Raw genomic sequence first — 20255 nt, forward strand, 5'->3', positions numbered from 1 at the left:
GACACGCCGCTTCAAATGTCCTACGCCTGGTGAATTTTATCTTCAACGCTGAACGTTTACCGTCGTCGTTTGTCATTTCAACCGGACTAGAAGCTGCCTGCGTGGATGGCAATCTGTCGGCCCGTTGGTCAGTCCACCACTTTGGTCCAGACTGAAATACCTTAACAGCTATTGGACGGATTGCTCATGAAATATGCCAGAGATATGATGCCCAGAGAATGAGTCGTAAAGCAATCGGGGATCATTCGACTTTTGTTCCACAGCTTCAAAAACCGTTGTAACGATTATGATGTCGTCTGGTGTACTCGGGCGATCCACTGACTTTGTTTGGCAAAGATTTATTCATTTGTCCAATACTTTGGTTTGCCGAACGCGGTTTGGTTTTCTTTGTAATGAGCATTAGCTGTAGACACTGAAGCCTGATGTAAATTATCATCAGGGGCACAACATTTTGCATCACAGGCAACTTTAGTAGTGCCACTAAATGTTCAACTAAATAAGACCTACCGATGGGTTGTCTGGACGGTGGTTGTGCAATTTCTGAAGAGCGATGGAGGAAAAGGTTTTCTGCTGACTTAATCGTAAGAGAGAAGGACGATTGGTGACTAGCCTGAGGTTGTCATCTTAACAAAAAGAGCAGTGGTTACAGATATCGCATATAATTTAACGGCTTGTTCTGCTGAGCATAGAGCTCTGATCTTCCCCACCTCTTTACACATCTGGCAGCGGTTCAAAACGTATATACAGAATTGTAGTAACAGATTTAAGTTTTGGTTGAATATTTGTACCGGCTGCATAACTGCTAGCGAATCCCTCATGGTTGTATCTTAGATCTGCGGCAGTCAGACGGCAGCTCTGAGGTGCACCTCTTTGAACTATGGCTCAACAAAGCCTCAGCCGATGCAGCACGGGCAGTGGAGAGGGATGTGAGAGAGTGGTAGGGGGGATGTCAATTTGCACTGTAACTCTGAATACACAAAATGCATTCGGTCGAGCGTCATTTATTATTATATTTCATACTCCTTCATGGCGATACCCATCCAGCGCGGCCCTCTTTTTGGCAGCAAACCGGCAGCGCCATTGATTTGTGGTAAACTGCCTAATGTCAATCACTGGCATATCAATTCCATGCAGAGGGATAGCAGTGCTCGTGTCAAACACTGCAACAAAAATTGTTTCCATTTGGACCGAGTAAATTGAAATAGAATAGTTTGAAGAAAGCATCTCAAGCCAGTGGACGAAGTGGGGAAGGCCGTGAAGTCCACAACGAGCCCTTTCAGAAACAACAAAGCGAAAGTAGCCGATGTGATTATAATCTCTTCAAGAGTAATGTAGCCATCAAGCGTTTCATTGCAGCCCCACGTCTCCGGAGCGCAGAATGCAGCATGAATATCAAGCCGGTGGCTGTGGTCTTAAAAGCCAGCTTAGGTCTCCGCTGCTCACAGCCCCAGAACATGAAGAGGATTAGCCTGCTACCATACCTCCCACTGACTCCCAATGACTATGGCTCTGCACTGTCAGACTTCATTACATTCCCCCTTAGAAACTTACTTCCCAAGTACTGCAGACTTCTCAACTTCAGATGGAGCCAAGTTCTCCGAAAAGGCCACTTCCACTTTCCAAATAAAGGTGGAGTTGGTTCTCGTTAGTTGTTAGTTGCAATTAGAGGTATCCTGAAAAAGGTCTATTTGTAAAGCTTTTTTCTATTGGGCAGTAAAAAAAAAATAAACATGGCTGATTCCCATTCGTTCAACCAGATCTTCTCCAACTGCCTGATTTAATTGAACATGTAAATTTTGATTGAAGTTATGGTAAAATAAAGAATCTTAAATTATTCTCCCTCTAATGTTTAAAAGGTATTGTTTTATGAATGATGGGTTGTCTTCATTTTATAAATATCTAAGTTCTGACTTTCACTTTGGCTTGATAGTGTATATTTGATGATAAAAAAAACAACTGACCCAGACCTCTTCCACATTTTTCTGTTTTTGAGGGTTTTTATCTTTTCCTGACCAATTAACCAATTAAAAATGTTTAAATGAATAAAGAGAACATGAATGAACATCCCTGTTCTTTTCCGTTCACATACTGCTTCACATTCCTACACTTCCAATCACTGATACCTAGAAGTAGCACAGTGTCATAACATGACATGTCTTCTACATGAGGCCTTCCGATGAAGAAACTGGGATTCATAAATCCCCAAATCTAAAGTGAGTTCTTTATTCTTTGACCCAACACTTTTCCAGCGATGTGACGTTTACCTGTTGGAGACGCTGCGAGCCCAGGAATGTTCTCGTCTCCGGACACGAGGACGTTCTCAGGAAGGAGGTGCATCATGGGAACCATCGCGGGATGACTTTTTACCACACAGTCCAAATGTGCCCCATCAATAGTCTTCAGGAGACTGCTGTCTGTAAAAGGAGACATATAATGTGTGACATACGCGTGTAGAATAGTTCACATGCATTTTGAATACAAAAGGGATAGATCTGATATCCCGCCGCACCACCTTTCCCTCCCCAGACAAAGAACTGTCATCCATCTCTTCGGAGCATCAAAGTCTAATATTTCCGCAGAAACAGTGAGTCACCTGACAACATGAACGCCTAACAGGCAAAAGCTTCAATTTTTCAATATTCCATTTGGCTGTTTTTGACCTAGGTGCAATGTTCCATTAAACTGCGACAGTCATTTTCCAGGGCTCGACTGAAATGACGACCATTCAACTCGGAAAACGCGCTGCCGCCTAGATGAGGCAAAAGGCATGTGCAATGAGGTAGACATTTTCATCTTTCACGCAGGTCATCTGGTGACAGGTGACAACCCACAATTCCTACCATCAACACAAAGCACTCACCACTTGGAGATTGAGCAATGTGGATGTTTGGTGCGCCGCGTATGTTGGCTTCCTTCAAGCCCGTACAGCGTCGCAATCTTTCAGCATGACAGGGTTAATGATTGCACCTTCAATGACATCGCTGACAATCAATACAGGAAGCTCCCGTTCACTCCCATAGGGTGTTTCAAGAAGCTGACAGTGGACAATCTGAAGACAAGTCATTATAGATAGTGAAATGGAGGTGGTGCCTGAGAGCGGTAAGTGATGGGTTCAATAATTATCACAGTAAACAATGGTATAATGATGACAGCTCTACTCTCTCACACACACACACACACGCACGCACGCACGCACGCACGGACACACGCATCATTGACTGTATCATATGACTTTGTATTCTTGCTGTTACACTATCCGAAATTATAAAAAGATTATTTAAAAAAGAAAAGAATAATAATGATCATAAAATCATTCCCTTGCCTCAGCCAATAGTTTTTTGTTGAAGTAATTGGCAAAAACTCAACTATAGTGGTGGAAAAACCAACAAATGATAGATTTTTTTAAAACTGTAATTTGCTGTGACAGTTGTTAACAGTTTTGACAGGTGGTGAAACATAATGTTTGACCATCTGTGTGTCAGTCGTCAATGCAGTTTGTCTAAAAAGATTGATTGCTGAAGATTTCAGCAAATTCATTGGTGAAAGTTGAGGAAATTCATATATACATATTGTACACATTCCTCCAATGCATAGAAGTGATGGTAGCTGTTCGCAATAGTCTGTAGTATCAGTTCACGTCATACAAAGTGCGTTGAACAGAACAGGCCTGCACCAGACCAACAATTATTGCGAACATCCTTTGCCGTTAAAACATCACCAACACTTGTGTACTGGTGTTTTTTAAAGGTAGTAAGGTTGTTACAATTATTTCTGAGGGCTTGCCAGCGTTCTCCTGTGGATTTAGCCTTTCTCAGTGTTTTCTGTCTCTTCATGTGATCCCACACTGACTCAGTGATTTTGAGATCTGGGCTCTGTGGGGGCCAGAGCATCTGTGGGGCCAGGACTCTTGTGTTCTTCTTGTGTCTGTACACAGTTCTTCATGACCCTGGCTGTGTGTCTGTTCATGCTGCAGAATGAATTTGGGACCATTCAGACGCCTCGCTGTTACCTTGTGATGGTTAAGAACTTAAAGAGACTGAACTTTTGCACGTAGAACATTCAGAAACAAAAGACTCATTCTAAGCTTTCTGGCTACCACTAGACACATATGATGGAAATGTTCAGATGTGGAATTATAATATGACACACCATCCCTCGGACTTTGTGGTCTACGGAGAAAATGAGACACATGCTCTGGTCATCTGGTGGTAAAGTTGCAAATCTCAACCAACTAAGCACCCGACAGGGGACACTTTATGGTGGCGCACCGCTAATTCCATTTCCGGCAGCGCTGAAAATTCAACGCGAATGCAATGTATTCTGGACCGTTTTGTGCAACCGTATTCAACACGACGTAGCAAACATGCCCGCATGTGTCCAAGAGGGTCCACATATCTCTGAATTTCATTATGCGCTTATAATTTATGACTGCAGGAACATGCACATGAATGACACCCACAAATAGCATGTGCATTACTGTCCATGTTCAATGGAGTATATCTGGCTATTAATGTACAGCAGAAGACCCAATTATTCCTAGACATTGACATGACAACACAGCATCACAGCTCTCGGGGAAAAATAAAAAATACCCAACATGCCACAACCTGCTGAATGTAATCCAAGAGGTTTTTCATTCACTAAACTGTAAATATCAGCTTTTGTAATATCAATCGATCTAGTGCTGACAGTCTTCCTTGGGAGGAAGAAGCCAATATTTGTTTTTTTTAGCAAATGGATCAACATGTGATCCACAGTATGACGGAAAAGAAAATCAATTTTGTGATAAATCTATTAGTAATAAAATTGTACGGGGTTAGGCATGTTCTGTTAATACAGTTACTATTTCCCAATCATATACAATAATAAATTAAGGGAAGGCCAATGGGTTCACAAGAAAGATAGGTAGAATGTCCATTTCTGCTGTAGAAAACCTTTCATCCATTTTCAGGCCTTTCAGTGCCTCGATCTTTAAAGTCAACAAAAGGGACTAAGGATGAAAGAAGATGAGTTTATCACTGTCGCTCCCCATCCTCTCCATGACTCATCCCAGTCAAACCCTTTAAATCTCTCTAACAGTTAACTTACTACAAAAATATGGCTTACGTCTAAACTCAAAAAAGGAAAATGGTTTTGGAAATCTCTGAGGTGGAAGCACAGCTTCAACTCTGTTCTGCAAACATTTTCAGAGGTGACAGCAGCTTTCTATGAAAAAAAACTTACTTGCCGTGAAATACTTTAAGAAGAAAAAAGGTAGGATGGGTGTGAAGGGAAGGAAAAAGAGAGAAAAATCAAACAGAACTTTCTTGACACAGATGGTGCCCAGGTGTCTGCAACTTTTTCATCATTTATTTCTTGTTATTCATTATGCATCAAGCTTGGGTTTGAGTCAGATGCTGTGCATAGATTAGAAAACTACCCCAAAATGTCCTTACAGCGGTGGTGTGGTACCTCAGAGTCAGTTGGCAAGAGATGAACCAAGGAAACTGAGAAAGTAGAAGAGAGGGGAAAAAACAACACAAAAACATGGCTCAGCATCAGACAAACAGAGGCAGAGGTACCGGGAGATGGTTGAAAGAAGGAAAAAAATAAAAAGACGAGAGGGTTTTACTGCCAATTTGGGTATGAGTGTAGGTGACTTGCAAGATTCGTCTGTTTGTTTCTATGTTTGGTACGAGGCAGCTGGGGGCCCTACAAATCAGACTTCAACTTACAGTGTGTAATATTTAAAGAACATATTCACAGGAATATGAATATATTGTCCATAATTGTGTATTCATATATGTATAATCACCTACAACAAAGAACCAATGTTTTGTCGTCAACTTTGAATGAGTTAAATATAGTAACATTAGGGGGACCCCGACCTCCGTGAACGTTTGCTATGTTGTGTTGTGCTGCATTCCGGTTCCACTGCGACTCGGGAGGTCGGAAAAAAATCGAGGTCCGAGTTCCGAGGTATAATGGAAAGCAGCATTAAATACATGCAGGAAACAGTCCACAATACGCACATTCGCCTTGAATTTCCAGCGCTGCAGGAAACCGGCAATAGAATTAGCGGTGCGCCACCATAAAGTGTCCCCTGTCGGGTTCACAGTTGGTTGCGGTTTGCATCTTTACCACCAGATGCTGCCAGAGAAGTACAAAGTTCCCACCGGGGCTTTAAATGCATTGTGTGCACTTTCAGCACCATGGACAGCTCAACATAGGAACAATCCAAACAATACACTCAGTTTTGCTTTGGAATAAGGAAACGCCTCAAAACAGCTCGTGCCAGACTCATGTTTCGTGCCTCATCCAACTTCTTTTTAGTGATGACGCCATGAAGGAATAGAGGATAGAAATGTTGCCCAAAACTATACAAAAATAAGATCCGAGTTGAAATAGACCAAGGGTACAGTCGAATCGTCCTTCCTATTTACTATTCCTTGACCTCAGTGGAAAACATCATGAGGTCAAGGAAAGGTGTGAAGGAGGACAGCGCTGCTCAGAGAATCCGCCCCGACTTTCACTATACTACCTCATCACGCGACGGCGGATGTTATTGATGCGTCTGCCGTGGTGAAACTACAAATCTTCCGAAGATGGGCTACAAAAAACGCAGCGGTTGCATCAGCATGTTTCAGTGTGTTTTGCCACCGTTTGACATCCGATGTAGAGGATTCATATGTAACAGTAACTGACACGTTGACGTGCGTCTCTTCTGGGTCAGATTCATACTTCCCTACTTCTTCTCCTTCTACTTCGGATTGAATGGTTCATTCTGAATCTGTGCTAAAGGAGATATGAAAGGAAGCATTGAGACTCCTTTCCTATGCGTCTAGAGAATCCGAACAGCTCTTATCATGGCTGCCGATCAAATACCTCCGGGTCACGTCAAGATTTAGGAAACTTCCCAAGACGATTTGACAATTCGACCTCGCCCCGGGCATTTTAGACAGCGGGTGAAAAGAGGAGCTGCAGGAATGGGCAGTGGTAGAACACTGGTGCCTTTTCTGAACATTAGAGCATGTAAACCTTTGCAAGTGGTCACCCAAATTAAAAGCATGAACCTGAATAAGAGCATTATATGTCTCCTTTAAGAACACAATTCAAAACATACTTCAACTGAACTGCAGTGTGACTCTGCTCGGTTTCTGTCCCACATCTTTGTCTCTCCTCCTCTGGAAGATCTCCCCTGCGTCACAGACTCCTTAACAAATTAACCTCCGTCAATGTGGATCTCTTCCTTGTTCATATGTAGGGCTATTTGCTGGTACCGACCCACTATTTCATCGATCTCGTTCTCTTTCAAATAAAATCGTATTGCAGGCGGCCGAAATGTTAGCTAAAATCAATAGTGTGCTGTAGCAGAAATAGCGAAGCCGATTGTTTCCACAATTACTCGTTGATGAAGTCGTAAAAGCCGAGTTCACCCTGGCTCAATATGAGCCTGAAGTGGTACAAGTGTACAAGTTGAGGAGCCACAACGGGGAAACGCGTTGTTTCACTTCATTATGTTTGTTGGAAGTTCAGAATTCACCCGAACGGCAATAAAGCTCGGCGTAGGTGGTAAAAAACAAACTCTTATGTGAGGTGGGAGGCCTCGGACACAGCTATGATTTGGAAAACCCCGCATATACACACTGAAAAGATTATAACCTTAGCCACGGAGAGGCTTTTGACAAAAGTAGAAGTAAATTGCTTGTACTGCCTTTCCTGTCCTTAACAAAGGGATGACCATGATGAAGGCCACGACCAAAACACGTCGGCCTTACAATAAAATTCTGTCCAGTATGCTGCGACTGTTGTTGCTGGAGTTTTGACCTCCTCGGGCTTTTTCTCCCTTCTCCATGCACCTTGGAGGAAGGAATCTCTGGCCCCCACACGAGCATAAACAATACATTAATGCAACATGGTGTTGAATGATAATGTGAACACAAGTCACCATCTGTTTGTCCTCTAATCACACTCAAAAGAGTGCCACAGAGGATCCCTCCATCCTTCTCATCTCATTTATGTCTTCTCTCCATCCCTTCCCTCTTTTCTCCCAGTTGGTTGAGAGGAGGAGCTCCGACTCCTGCTCCCCCTCCGCGCTCGTTTCCTCCTCTCACATTTGCCTCCCGTCCTTTAAGACTTTCAAAAGCCTCAGGGCGACTTCCTCTCCCATCTTTCCTCCTATTCCCATTTCCTGCCTCTTGACCCGGTGTGTGTGTGTGTGTGTGTGTGTGTGTGTGTGTGTGTGTGTGTGTACAGATATCTTTGTGAGAACCATTCTGAGTCCTGATCTAATGGAGCGATGTCTAATGGAGTCATGTTTTTTTTATAATGTTGCATCAATTATTTCTTATAATTCTCTGTCAACTAATCAATGAACACCAATGATTGATGCAAGCAAGTGACACTGCCAGCTTGAATCCACTGACATCTGAGCTCCAACTCCCACAAACGAAGGAAAGGCTTAAGGAGGAGTACGAGTTTTATTTCCAGCTACGCCACTAACATTTATCTGTCTTTATTTCTAGTGTGAAAGGAACCCAGTGGACATATTTTCCATGCGTAAATGTAGCATAAAAACGACCTTCCGTGTGCCGGCAAAGCATGAAGGCCCCTCCCTGACCTTCTTTTCATTTTATCAGCTTTTGCTGCATGTTGCGATGCGGCGAAAACAATTCTCAGCGGCGTGCAAAGACAAAGACCACATTCTGCACGGCAAACAGAGGACAGAATATGGACCTACCTGGGTATTACTGGGGGCCGAGTACAATTGCTGGCCTTGGAATGGAAAATAAGCTCCCTTGTGTAAATGACAGGACAAATGTTTGCACAGTGCGTGCACAGTCTGCACAGTGCTAAAGACGTAAAGTATAGTTAGAAGTGGTTGAAGGTTAGAGGCATCAGGGACACAAAGGGACAGGTACAAGCTTATGCCATAACCTGCTAGTCAATATTAGTTTTCAACAAGGGTTTTGTAATTTACAAAGTCAACAAAATTATTAAAAGTTATTAAAAGTTTCTCATAACACCAAAACAAAAAGCAGAGCTTTTCTGCCATGGCATTCTTCCAGAGTTAAAAAAAAACTGTCTTAGAGCATTTTGGTAAATGGTAAATGGAATGTATTTATATAATGCTTATCTAGTTTTTAACAACCACTTAAAGCACTTTTATAGTACATTTAACCATTCATAGACACATTTATATAGTCGTGCTATTTAACGTGCTTCTTCTGTCACATTCATACACTGCCAGAAGAGCCCTCAGAGACAATTGTGGGTCAAGTGTCTTGCACAAGGACACTGGGGGAAGCGGGGATTGAACCACCGACCTTCTGGTCAGTGGATGTTATTGGTTAGTGGAGGCATCTGTGAAGCCAGGGATGTATTACTCAGGGCGGCTCTCTCCTTCACGTTTTGTGTTCTTTTTCACAACATGCCAGCAACATCAGGTGGGTAATAATACATAACATGAGGCTGGACACCAAAGAAGGGAAGGGGTGTGGGAGAGATCTGGATGCAGGAGAGTGGCGTGCTGCACATGAATGCAGAAAGAGAAAGATTGTTGTTGTGAGGGGTCAAGACTGGAAACCTTTATCCTCAAGTTACTCGGTTTAGTTTCTGTCTACTGTCTATTTGTGAACCTAAATGAACCGAGGCCGACACAGTCATGCAGTCAGAGAAATGCAGCGGGGAGTGAGTGGAGCGAAGTCGGAAAAGCTGGTCGAGTTCACAGGGGTTCAAGTACGGCCCGCTTCCCTTTCTTGTTGATTGGCAACCCAAGGCACTCAGGTTATGTAAGTAGCCTTTAAAACCTTCCACAGACCTACAAAATAAGTCATTTTGCCAGTCCTGCCAGAGCCATGACAGCCTGAACAGCTGCTCAATCTGGTTGTAAAAAGAAGTCCGTTTCTGTAGAAGCCTGTGAGAAAAAGATTCTACTTCTCACTCCTTTTCCTGGGGAGTTTATGGTCTCAATTACTAGTTACTAGATATTCATTTTGTAAATTATGTCTAGCATGGATACAGAGTGATTTACAGCTAGTGTCGTCCAATAGCTGGACGGTGGACGGTGGACGTGCAGTGGAAGAGCTCTCAGTCAGCCCCACCCTCCACTTCTCCAAATGTGGTTACTTATTGGTTTCAAAAAACCAAGATGGCGCCGACAAAATGCCCAACTCAAGGCTTAAAAACGGCAGTACACAAACCAATTGGTGACGTCACGGTGGGTTGCCACTTGCTTAAACCCACATAAAACAAATTCTGCCATGTGACTAATAACCCATTTTCTACTTATGATCACCACGAGGCTCATGCAACAACAAAAAAATGTTTACGCATAGGACCATACATGCTGATAAAACATGTTTGAACACATCCATGTATGCAGACACCCAGCGTAGTATAAACAGAAGCACACGTGTGTTTGCTGTCTGTGCCTGTTTTTTATGTATCTGCGCCTGTGCTGTGCAGCATGTATTGTGAGGATGAAGAAGCACATTCCATTGTAATGACGCTGGTGTGCGATGTTTGCTATCACTTCAATATAATGTGCATGTTAAAATGCAGCTATATACTTTTATTTAATTCAACTTTTAACCCAGACGTCATTTGCAACACATCAGGAAATGATAAAGGGGATAATTCTCAGCTGGAGCCACAGTGTGATTAAAAACAAAGTCGGGAAACTGAATAATGTGGAACTTGAAATGAATGGAGAATTTAAAAAGGAACAAAAAAAGCCTGGCTCCGGGGCATGTTTTCTCATTACAATTTCTTTCACACAATCAGATGTGAATGACCACTACAAGGAAATGTTCCTATTTCACTGTGGCACAAAACAGCTTTGGATACTGGTTTCACTGCACAAATTCACTCTGAAATTGTTCCACATCAAGCAGCATAGGGTCACATCCACTGTGTCCCTGTCACAGTGGATGTGAATAAGAGTGATAAAAAGAAATGAAAAAGCGCCCCCTGACCATAAAAGAGCAACAGCAAGAGTGACAGCAATATGGCCTCTCAAACAGAAAAGCAACGTTCCTCTAAACAACAGGCACGTCGTTAATAATTCAGCGAGCATAAGAGTCCGTTTGAGAGAAGGTTTTCTAATATTCATGTGACATGATAGCCAAGACAGGAACTCTTGCTCTCACTGGGCACAGCGTTATTCATACTGTGAGGCTCTACAGTGTTTTGTAATTCATAGCCTTGGTTTTAGGCCAAGCGACGACATATCTAGACCAACCCCGAGCATCAGTAGCAAAATATATAATTCAAGAGGATTTGTTCAAAAATTCTGAACTGATGTTTGACAAATACTCAGAAATATTTCAAGCAATAGTTGTGAATTCACCCCCCAAAACAACTCTCACACAAAAAGAAGCCAACCTTTTTTGTTGTCAACCGTCAACGGAGAGACACACAGTTGTGTCTGTTCAATCAATCATGAGTGATAACTGACTTTATTACCCACTGTACGTGGATTTGTTGGGAATCCAAAAAGAGAGCTTTGTACTGAACTTGCAGATAAGTCTCTCTGGCCTGAAAAGAAGACGCAGAGAACTTTATGGTCATTAGTACGTGAAGTGAATACTTTTGTTTCAAGCCACCTGTGAGCAGGAAGCTCTTGTCCGCTTCAAATGTGAGGCCCATCCTCACTTCTGTATGGTGCATGGTTATTTGCCTTTCCCCTCTTTTGGACATATGACCAAACTCATATTAATTGTTTTTCCCTTTAATTTTTTTAACAGCACTGTGTATACTATGTTTGATGACTTTGACGTTTCATTTTCATGACCGCTTGTTGATTAGATACAGCTTCAGATTCTCGTGTCAACAAAGCTAAATCGACACGACACAGGTCCACCTTCTATGGATTACTGTCTCCACAGGAGATAACGGATGCCATAATCCCTTCAGGCTGTGTGAAATGTCAGTGAGTCTCTGGTGTGATGTGGTGTTTTGGAACAGCTCAATTTGTTGTAACGTGGCAAAGAACATAAAGGCACACTTTGTTATCAGTTTTGTTACGTGCAGCTACAGATGTTCACGGGTGTGGTTGTCACGGTTCTCACCTGGGAAAACATGCATAGCCATATTGGCCAGGAAATGAATAATTCTCACCAACACATGTACCGAGGACCTGAGCTTTTTCCACTGCCTTATTTCAGAAGTCATTCAAACAACTGGACTTAATATATACATGCAAGCACAGTAAATAAAAAAGGCTCCTTACAATCAACTGAGTCCTTCAGCAGTGGGTGGAGGAGGCTTCTTGGTGATCCATGGTGTAGATCCAGCCTAGGAGATGAAGTGAAATCAACATAAGTTAATGAATGAATTATTGAAGATGCTATACGTCTCCACATAACAAAAGCATGTCTACAGTTCTCATACACACATTTAGTTCTCTCTTAACCAAACTACCCTCTGACCATCCTCTCTAAATCGTGATTGCTCACGGTAGAGCAAGGTCCTCCTGATGTTTCCAAGTGGCTGCTGTCCTGAGACCAGGGTCAGGGTTAGAGGTCAGGGTAAGGGTTAGGGTCGCCCCTCTGTGATTCTATCACAAACGCTGATTGGCTGAGGCAGTCGTCGTCCCAGGAACCTCATACAAAATTGTTAGTCTCATTAACAACAGCAACTTGGCAAAATCAGGCCGCGTTTAGAGCAATCCCTGGTCTAGCCAAACACCTTACACACACAATAGTATTACCACATTCATATAGTAAAGTGTTGGACAATTAAAATAATGCCATCATTGCAAAAGCCTAACAGGTGTAACTGGACTGCATAGGACAAAAAACGACAGCAGTCACTTGATGATATTAATAGAACAATCCCTTCACGAGAACCGCACCTGTCTACAAACCAACTCCTCACGCAAAAACATCATGAATCCCCGACTGGTGTAATTATGAATGGACTAATCACCTTCTGTCCCCATCAGCAGCCTGAGCCTCTGGCCGGCTGGTAAAAAGCTCCAGGACAGTGAAGCCTCTGCCCAGGGCCTGCTGGGAACCGTCTGGTCTGGGCGACAACAACACCAGCTCCAGGACCACCACCGTGCTGGGCAACCGCACAGACGTATGGAAGTATAGGACCTAGGGAAACATGAACATGGTGTGAAGATATATCAACAAACCCCCCCCCCCCCAAAAAAAACTGGATCAGAATTGTCAGAGTCTCTGCAGAAGAGTTTCACGGTCTGTGATATCACCCACACAATTGACTTTAACTTGTAATTTAATAAAATGTCAAACTGTGTCATTGGCAGGTGAAAAACAAATATTTAAAGTAAGTTAGAAGTATGTTAGTGATGCCCAAGCCATCTGCCCAAGCCATAGTAATGGCCAGTTATAATATCCGGATTTCCCCCCATGAGGATCAATAAAGGATAATCTTATTTTATCTTGATGAAAATTTTCCAAATTCACTAATGATACGACTTGGTCCATAGCTTTCTGTAAATATATCATAATCATAAGTATTATTGGGCATGTATTCTTTTCATTAACTACAAAGTAAGAGTGAAAGTGTGGACGTGTAAGACGCAACAGAACTGGTGGAAACTCAAACTAACTTGATTTAAGATCCTTAAATTTGAATATTTTCTGGGGGGGGTTTTGGCTCCTCTATGACAGGAAAAGAAATATGTTGGTGCTTGGGAAACACTATCTGTATTTTTCCCTGTTTTATGATATTTTGTGGACCAAACAACCGATCGATTAATCGAGAAAATAATCGACAGATGAATTATAATCTCTCAATTGAGCAAAACAGGCAGTTTCATCCAGCTGTTGTGCTGCTTTTGATCTCTAACAAAGAATGAGTCAAACAATACAAGACAAGAATACCAAACTGGTGAGGATGTGACATCGAGAGGTTGGCATGTTCCCCTGGTGAGGAGACGCTTTAGGATTACGTGGGGGGGGGGGGTGGTCTGACCTCACCTAGTTCACAGGAAGCCTGTTTGTAGTCCATGCCGGGTGCTATTGTTTACATCCTCTGATCTGCCATTCAAACTGAACATTACAGCCTGCCTACAGCGGAGCCAATACTCATTTACATGCACAGAGGCCTGACCCACAAATTCTGGATTCTCAGTGATCCATTGGTCCCGGAGCACACTAAAGCCTGTTATTTTTTCAAAACCGTAAAACAGAACATGACAGTGTCGACAGAAAGGAAAATGACACGAGTTGACGCGAGCTACCTTGAAAAAACAGAGTCAATCCCTACCGGCATAGCCTGTGTGTATCCTAAGACCGAGCTATCAGCCAAAACAGAGCCATACATTCAAATTCAGAACCTCGGAGGCTTTCCTATTTGGGCCACATCAGTCTTTTTACTTTTGGGCATGGTGAGTTTAAATTACTACTTTTCCAAACACAAACACTGCTGAATACAAATGGAAAATGTGGGAGGCAAAGATAGTCGTCAAGCCACGGTTTGATTCAGTTATTTGTCTGGCCCGCTTGTTTTTGTGTCCGTTGGAATCTGCCTTGGTGACAAGGAGGAGATTCACGAAAACACTATGGCTCACAAACTGGTGTGTCTGCTCGAATTAAAGTGTCCTGCTGAAAGTGATTCGGCCGCAACACATTTCTGTTCAAGGCTTTGTCAACATAGGCCAATGAGACAGAATGGGATGAATAACAATGACTGGGAGCTGGACACAGAGGCACCGAGTGTATGTGGAAATGTTTTCGTCACTGAGCTGTCAATGGAAACCGTTTATGAAATCTTGGTGGCATTTACCTGTCCTAATCTGACATCTGGCCCATTTTCTCAATAAAAGGTAATTCAGATTTACTCAGGTATTGTTGAGCATGTACTGAGCTGGAATTCAGACTGATATTCCAGTAGCACCAAACGCCGTCTGAGCTGAGAAAGTAAAAATATCCCTCGTCCCAAGATGCAAGTCATTCAGTATTCATAGACCGAAAACTTTACTTTCACTCCGTTCCTTCATTTATTTATTTGCATCCAACCAAATCAAAGCCTCATCTTTGAATGAACTTCTCTCGAAACTATCCCAAGCTATATGAACAGGAGCGTGGGAGGACGGGGTCCATGTTGTCTTTGTATTTTCTATATCGTGTTCACCCAAGTTCTTATCCCACGTAATAATGCAGAGTTTCCATTGTGGTCAAAGACGGCACCCTAGTCTCGGAACAATTCAAATGTGGACACCGTTCTCGATGGATTTCCAATTCAAAGGTAGAATTCCTATTTCATCTGCCTCGCAGCTTTGATACACATCCAAATTGATTCTGGTCCAATCTCCTGCAAAGAAAAAAAACCCACAACAATCCCCATGGACCAAATGTGTATCTCCCTTCTGCGATTTGCAATAATCGAGATTTCCACAAGGATGTGGTCAATGCTCAAGAAAACAACAACCACTGGTATGAATATTTTGAGACTTAAAATTGTGTCAAGCATCCAGAAATAGATATTTTTAACCAACAGTTTATCTCTGTTAACTAGCCGATTGGTTGCATCTTGTCACACCTTAGAGACTTTTTCATTTCTTTTTCCAACCTGGTGATGCGTGTTGTTTAGATCCTGCTTCACAGCAGGGACAAAGCACGATGGGGCCAGACCCAGGAACATAGTGTTTAATGGTCCCCTAAGCCACTAAATGTCACTAAAAAGTAGAAACAGTCATGACATTATACTATCAAAGTATTTAGCTTGAAATCCAGTGTACACGCTTTGCCCTTTTCCAAAGAAAATGAAGTAATTATATAATCTAGACTTTTAAAAAAAAAGGATATGTGACTCAACATCCCCACCTACAAGGCAATGGGGCAGATTTTTCAGAGATCTATTGGAATGGCTGGCTTCTCCTTGGGTTGTTTGATTTTTATTATGTAAACTTGGCACATTTGTAAGAGGGTTTCTTGTTCCTCGATACATTATTTCTGATTGTATTAAAAAACATGCATGAATCCTGATAACGGCATCATACGCAGGAGCTGTGGGGAATTCTCTGCGGCCGCACCTCTTGTATCATGTCTTTCTTCAGGCTTGGTTAGATTCCATTTCACTTCAGCACTTAATTTTGTGTAGGCGATAACAGAGGAAAATGTGCATGTGCACTATAATTCAAAAAAATAAAGATGTAGCCACAAGCAACTCGTGATTAAGATACGCAAAAGCATTTACAGTGATGTTTCTGCCCCCTAGAAACACACAGTTTTTCAATAAAACACTCTATAACAGAATTGCTGTACTGCAAATTAAAAGAAATGAAAGCACTGTAGTGTTTTGAACTAACAATAAATGCTGCGACGCATGTGCCAACAGACGTCAGCTCAGTTCTTGTTAGTTTTTAAATAACTTATTGATGCAAGTATTTGAGTGGGAGTTGTCATTGCCAATGCATCCTGCATTGGCCCTGTGTACCGTAGTGTACGTCAGACCTAATGAGAGGTTATACTGCGCAACGACTGTCAACAGAGCAGTTATCGATTCTAAATATCCACAACTTCAATCATATTGGGGGACGGACAGAAGTGGTCTGGAATTATATAGGCATATAGGTTGAAGTCACTACTGTTTACAGCTTCTGGGGATTTAGCTCTATCCCCTTTGTGGGTTTGGGATATTTGTATATAGTATATTTCAAAGGTGATAACAAAAAAATGAAACAAAAAAAAGAGAATCAATCAAGAATCAGTGGTTTGTAAATGTGTACATGGAACTTCCTTTTGGAAAAAATGAACAAACGCATTGTGCAATGGGTTCATGGAGCCCCGTTACTGGCAGTTGGTGCTAAACAGACAATAATGAACCTCTCACAGTACCATCAGAGTGTGAAAGCTGAAGCTAATTCTTCCTGCCCTCTCGAGGTGGTCACTGAAAAGCTCAACATGTGAGCACCGGGGCAAGCACCGGAGGGGGAATCACGGGCTCTGCACAAAACAAAGAGGCTGCAAATGAGCATTGGTTATGCACAGAGCGATCTAGAGCACCAGGAGTGTAATTGACTGGGCCCCGGTTTGGGACCCCGGAGGCTTCCCAAAAGAAAAGCGAATAGGGCATTTCCATTTAGCCGGCGTGCTTGCTGGGAAGCTGGAAGCGCTCATGTCAGCTACCTGGGACTCGGATAATAGACCCACTCGACGTGTCTACATGGATATTTTGGTTATTCACATATTATACGTGAACCTGTATGTACCTAAGGTGGACAAAAGGCTGTGAGCATATAGGGGAAAAAGTAGATGAATTCATAATCAGGGTTTTATGAATTATATCTACATAAAGCCACAACAATTAATAATAGGTTAGTAATCGAATACTAAATCAACCACCAACTATTTTGAGAGTCCATTAATCAGTTTAAGTAGTATTTGTGAGGGGAAAAAAAGTCAAATATGTCTGATTTCAGCGTCTTATGATGGTTTTATGACGGCTGACAGAATATCTTTGGTTTGTGAACAAAACAAAACATCATCTCTAGGTTTGAGAAACACGATCAAAAATGTTCACAATTTTATGTCATAAAATTCAAAAAGAATCGCTTATTGCAGCCCCCCCCCCCACACACACACACACACACATATATATGGTACCGACAACTAATCAAATTAATTGTGAGTATAATCTAATATATATAGTCTGAAACTAAGGATTATTTTATGTTATAAAATGGGTTGCTCAAATCAAGCGATCTGATTGGTTCATAGCCATGGTACATTGAGCGTATACCACGGCTCTGACGTCGAATCAGTTTGCACGGGTCCTTATCACTCCAGGACTGAGGAAGTAACGACATAAGTAGACGTGAGTAGCGGCCATGGATAACGGCGTGAAATTGATTCAACTTACGAGCGCTCAAACGTCACGGTCAGCTTGAATTCGCGTTTTTGGCGTGGGCCGAACCCAGCTGCCATCTCGTAGCCTTCTTACTGAGGAAAGCTACAGTGTGTTGCAGCCAGGAGGGGGGAAATGCTTTTTGTGTCTGTTTGTTGTATATGGTGCACAACAAAAATAATGATACATAGTCAAAGAACTCAGAGCCACAGCTGAGCTCATGAAGTCACACGATGCCAAGTACGGAAGCGGGAAGATTCTTGGCTGTAATGTTTTGATACTAGTTTTTGGCAGCATAGCCAAATGCCTTGAGGGGGAGGGAAAGAGAGAGAGAAAGAGATACAGTAAGTCATTTGACAGTCACAGAATCAGCGGGTATCAGCATCACAGATCCTCTCGGTGTGAAACTCTACGACTGTCACCAGCATAGGAGAGATGAGAGGTGTCGCGTGGATGATAGAGTGGCAGAGAAAATTGACAGGGATGGAGGACTCGGGCGTCCTCGTGGCCATGTAACGTCAGTGGATCGCAGCTGGGGCAGATAAGATGTGTTTCTGAGCATGAGCGTGTGTGTGACAGTTGAAATTAATAGACTTTAATCAAGCAGGTACCTCACAGGCCAACATCAAACCAACCTATGGAAAAACAACCCAAAAGAGACCAAACCGCAAAAAAAGACCCCTGGACAGTCAGAAGCAGTATGAATTAGATGATTAGACCCAAAGTCATTGAAAATTTGAAACTATTGAACCCCTCCCCCAGGTTTGCAGTGTGGCTGAATTTTATAAAAAGTGGTTTGATATAAAAAATTGTTATAACGACAAAACAGGGAGGGGAAAAAAATAGAACAGAACAGGTGGAGGACAGGGGAAAGCTGATCTATCAGCCAAAATGAGAGGACAGCAGCAATTACCGGAGAAAACGGCCCAATTATGTGGTATCCCCTCCAAGGAATGTGGTTGACAGTGATGTGATTTTTATCCGGCAACGACTTTCACAGAGCAGTAATTCCCATTTTTCAAAAAAAGCGTCATCTGAGGCCATTTTAACACTACAGACAATTTGAAGCATCTAGCGGACCTTTTTATTTCCATTGTGGATCAGGAGGCCTGGCCTGCATGCATGCAACTGAACCTCAATAATTTTCTTGAACCAACCACGGGCTGTATAAAAATGGACGTAGTCACCAGGTGAAGCCAACGCGGAAGTGCCCGAAGCCTGCGGTCAGTTTCTATAGACGTCTATGAGAAACTGATTGTACTTCTAACGTCTCAATCGCTAGTTTCAATTTTTCTTTAATAAAGCATTGGTGCGCCGATACGGTGTGACTGAGAGCCAGTCCCGTCCAATCGGTACATGGCTTGCAGGCTAAGGTGGACGTGCACTGGGTGAGCTCTCAGTCAGGCCCCACCTCCTGCTCCTCCAACTGGTTCCAAAAAAAGCCAAGATGGCGCTGGTCGAAATGCAAAACATCGAGGCTTCAAAACAGCGGTTCGCAAAACCAATGGGTGACGTGACAGCGGGTTGCCACGGAAAACTCTCATTATACGGCGATTTGTTATCATGTTTACTTGTGGTTGACTGTCCTCCAAATCACACAGCCAGACAGGTCGTTGTTGAAGCAGCGCAATACGCCATACTGTATGTGGTGGTTTTAAAGAGCGCGGACCTCGAGCCGTAGTTATGAACACAGCCGCTAGAGGTCAGCCGCTGGTCAAACATCGCGTACAGGTGAAACCGTACGCAGTTGTTCGTCTATGGACTGAATGCATTCAGCGAAAACATTTTACACATTCATTTCAAACATTTTTGGCCTTTTAACAAGTTACAAGAGATTTTACCTTGAAGAAATTGAGATGTCATGAGATTTGCACGAATGCAACTCCAGCAGATTAAAAGCGTTCCCCGTTCAGGTTGTTGATATGCTGTAGTAATTGTTAATAAAGGGGACAAAGAAAGTGCCTGAAAACGTTTGTGGAGTTTTTCAACCAGATTCTTTTATTTCTTGAAGGGAAAAAAAGTAAACCCTCTCCAAATCATGTCACCGTCCAGGTTTCCCAGGTGCATGGCCACGTGTTTGGCGTACAACACAAAAGTCCTCCTCATTTCTAATGGCCACTGATTCTGCCTGAATGAAGTCGGAGGTTGATCTTGCCGCAGCGGCTCCGCGGCTGGTATCGGGGCCAGCCATCTTTGCTTCATGCAGCGGCATCAATCTCACATTGGTGCACAGCACCATGCAGCAGCACCATGCAGTTCATTTGCCTTTTTGCTCTCATTTTGAAGAGCAAAATCTACTGAATCAAAGGCCAATCTGTGCCTTTGTCTCTTGCATTACTTGGGCTGTGTTCAATGCCATGCTAAAAGATCAGAAGAAATAGGTCAAGCAGGAAAAATGTGTCCCTTTTGAGTTATTGATCAACGAAAAGCTTGAAAAGTGGGTATTTTAATCAGAA

The 20255-nt window shown here is 42.7% G+C and overlaps 1 protein-coding gene across 3 annotated transcripts in view; it reads right to left on the reverse strand.

Moving 5' to 3' along the window:
* nphp4 (nephronophthisis 4) overlaps positions 1 to 20255 on the reverse strand; it is a 142162-nt gene that overhangs the window by 107256 nt on the left and 14651 nt on the right. For all 3 annotated transcript variants that reach the window (XM_047330937.1, XM_047330936.1, XM_047330935.1), the window contains exons 3-5: positions 12910 to 13079; positions 12212 to 12276; positions 2265 to 2414 (exon numbers count right to left, since the gene is read on the reverse strand). In XM_047330937.1, coding sequence (XP_047186893.1) covers positions 2265 to 2414; positions 12212 to 12276; positions 12910 to 13079 — 385 coding nt within the window. The remainder of the gene's footprint in view (positions 1 to 2264; positions 2415 to 12211; positions 12277 to 12909; positions 13080 to 20255) is intronic.

This window comes from Scophthalmus maximus, chromosome 3 (genome assembly GCF_022379125.1).
Source record: "Scophthalmus maximus strain ysfricsl-2021 chromosome 3, ASM2237912v1, whole genome shotgun sequence".
Lineage (NCBI taxonomy): Eukaryota > Metazoa > Chordata > Actinopteri > Pleuronectiformes > Scophthalmidae > Scophthalmus > Scophthalmus maximus.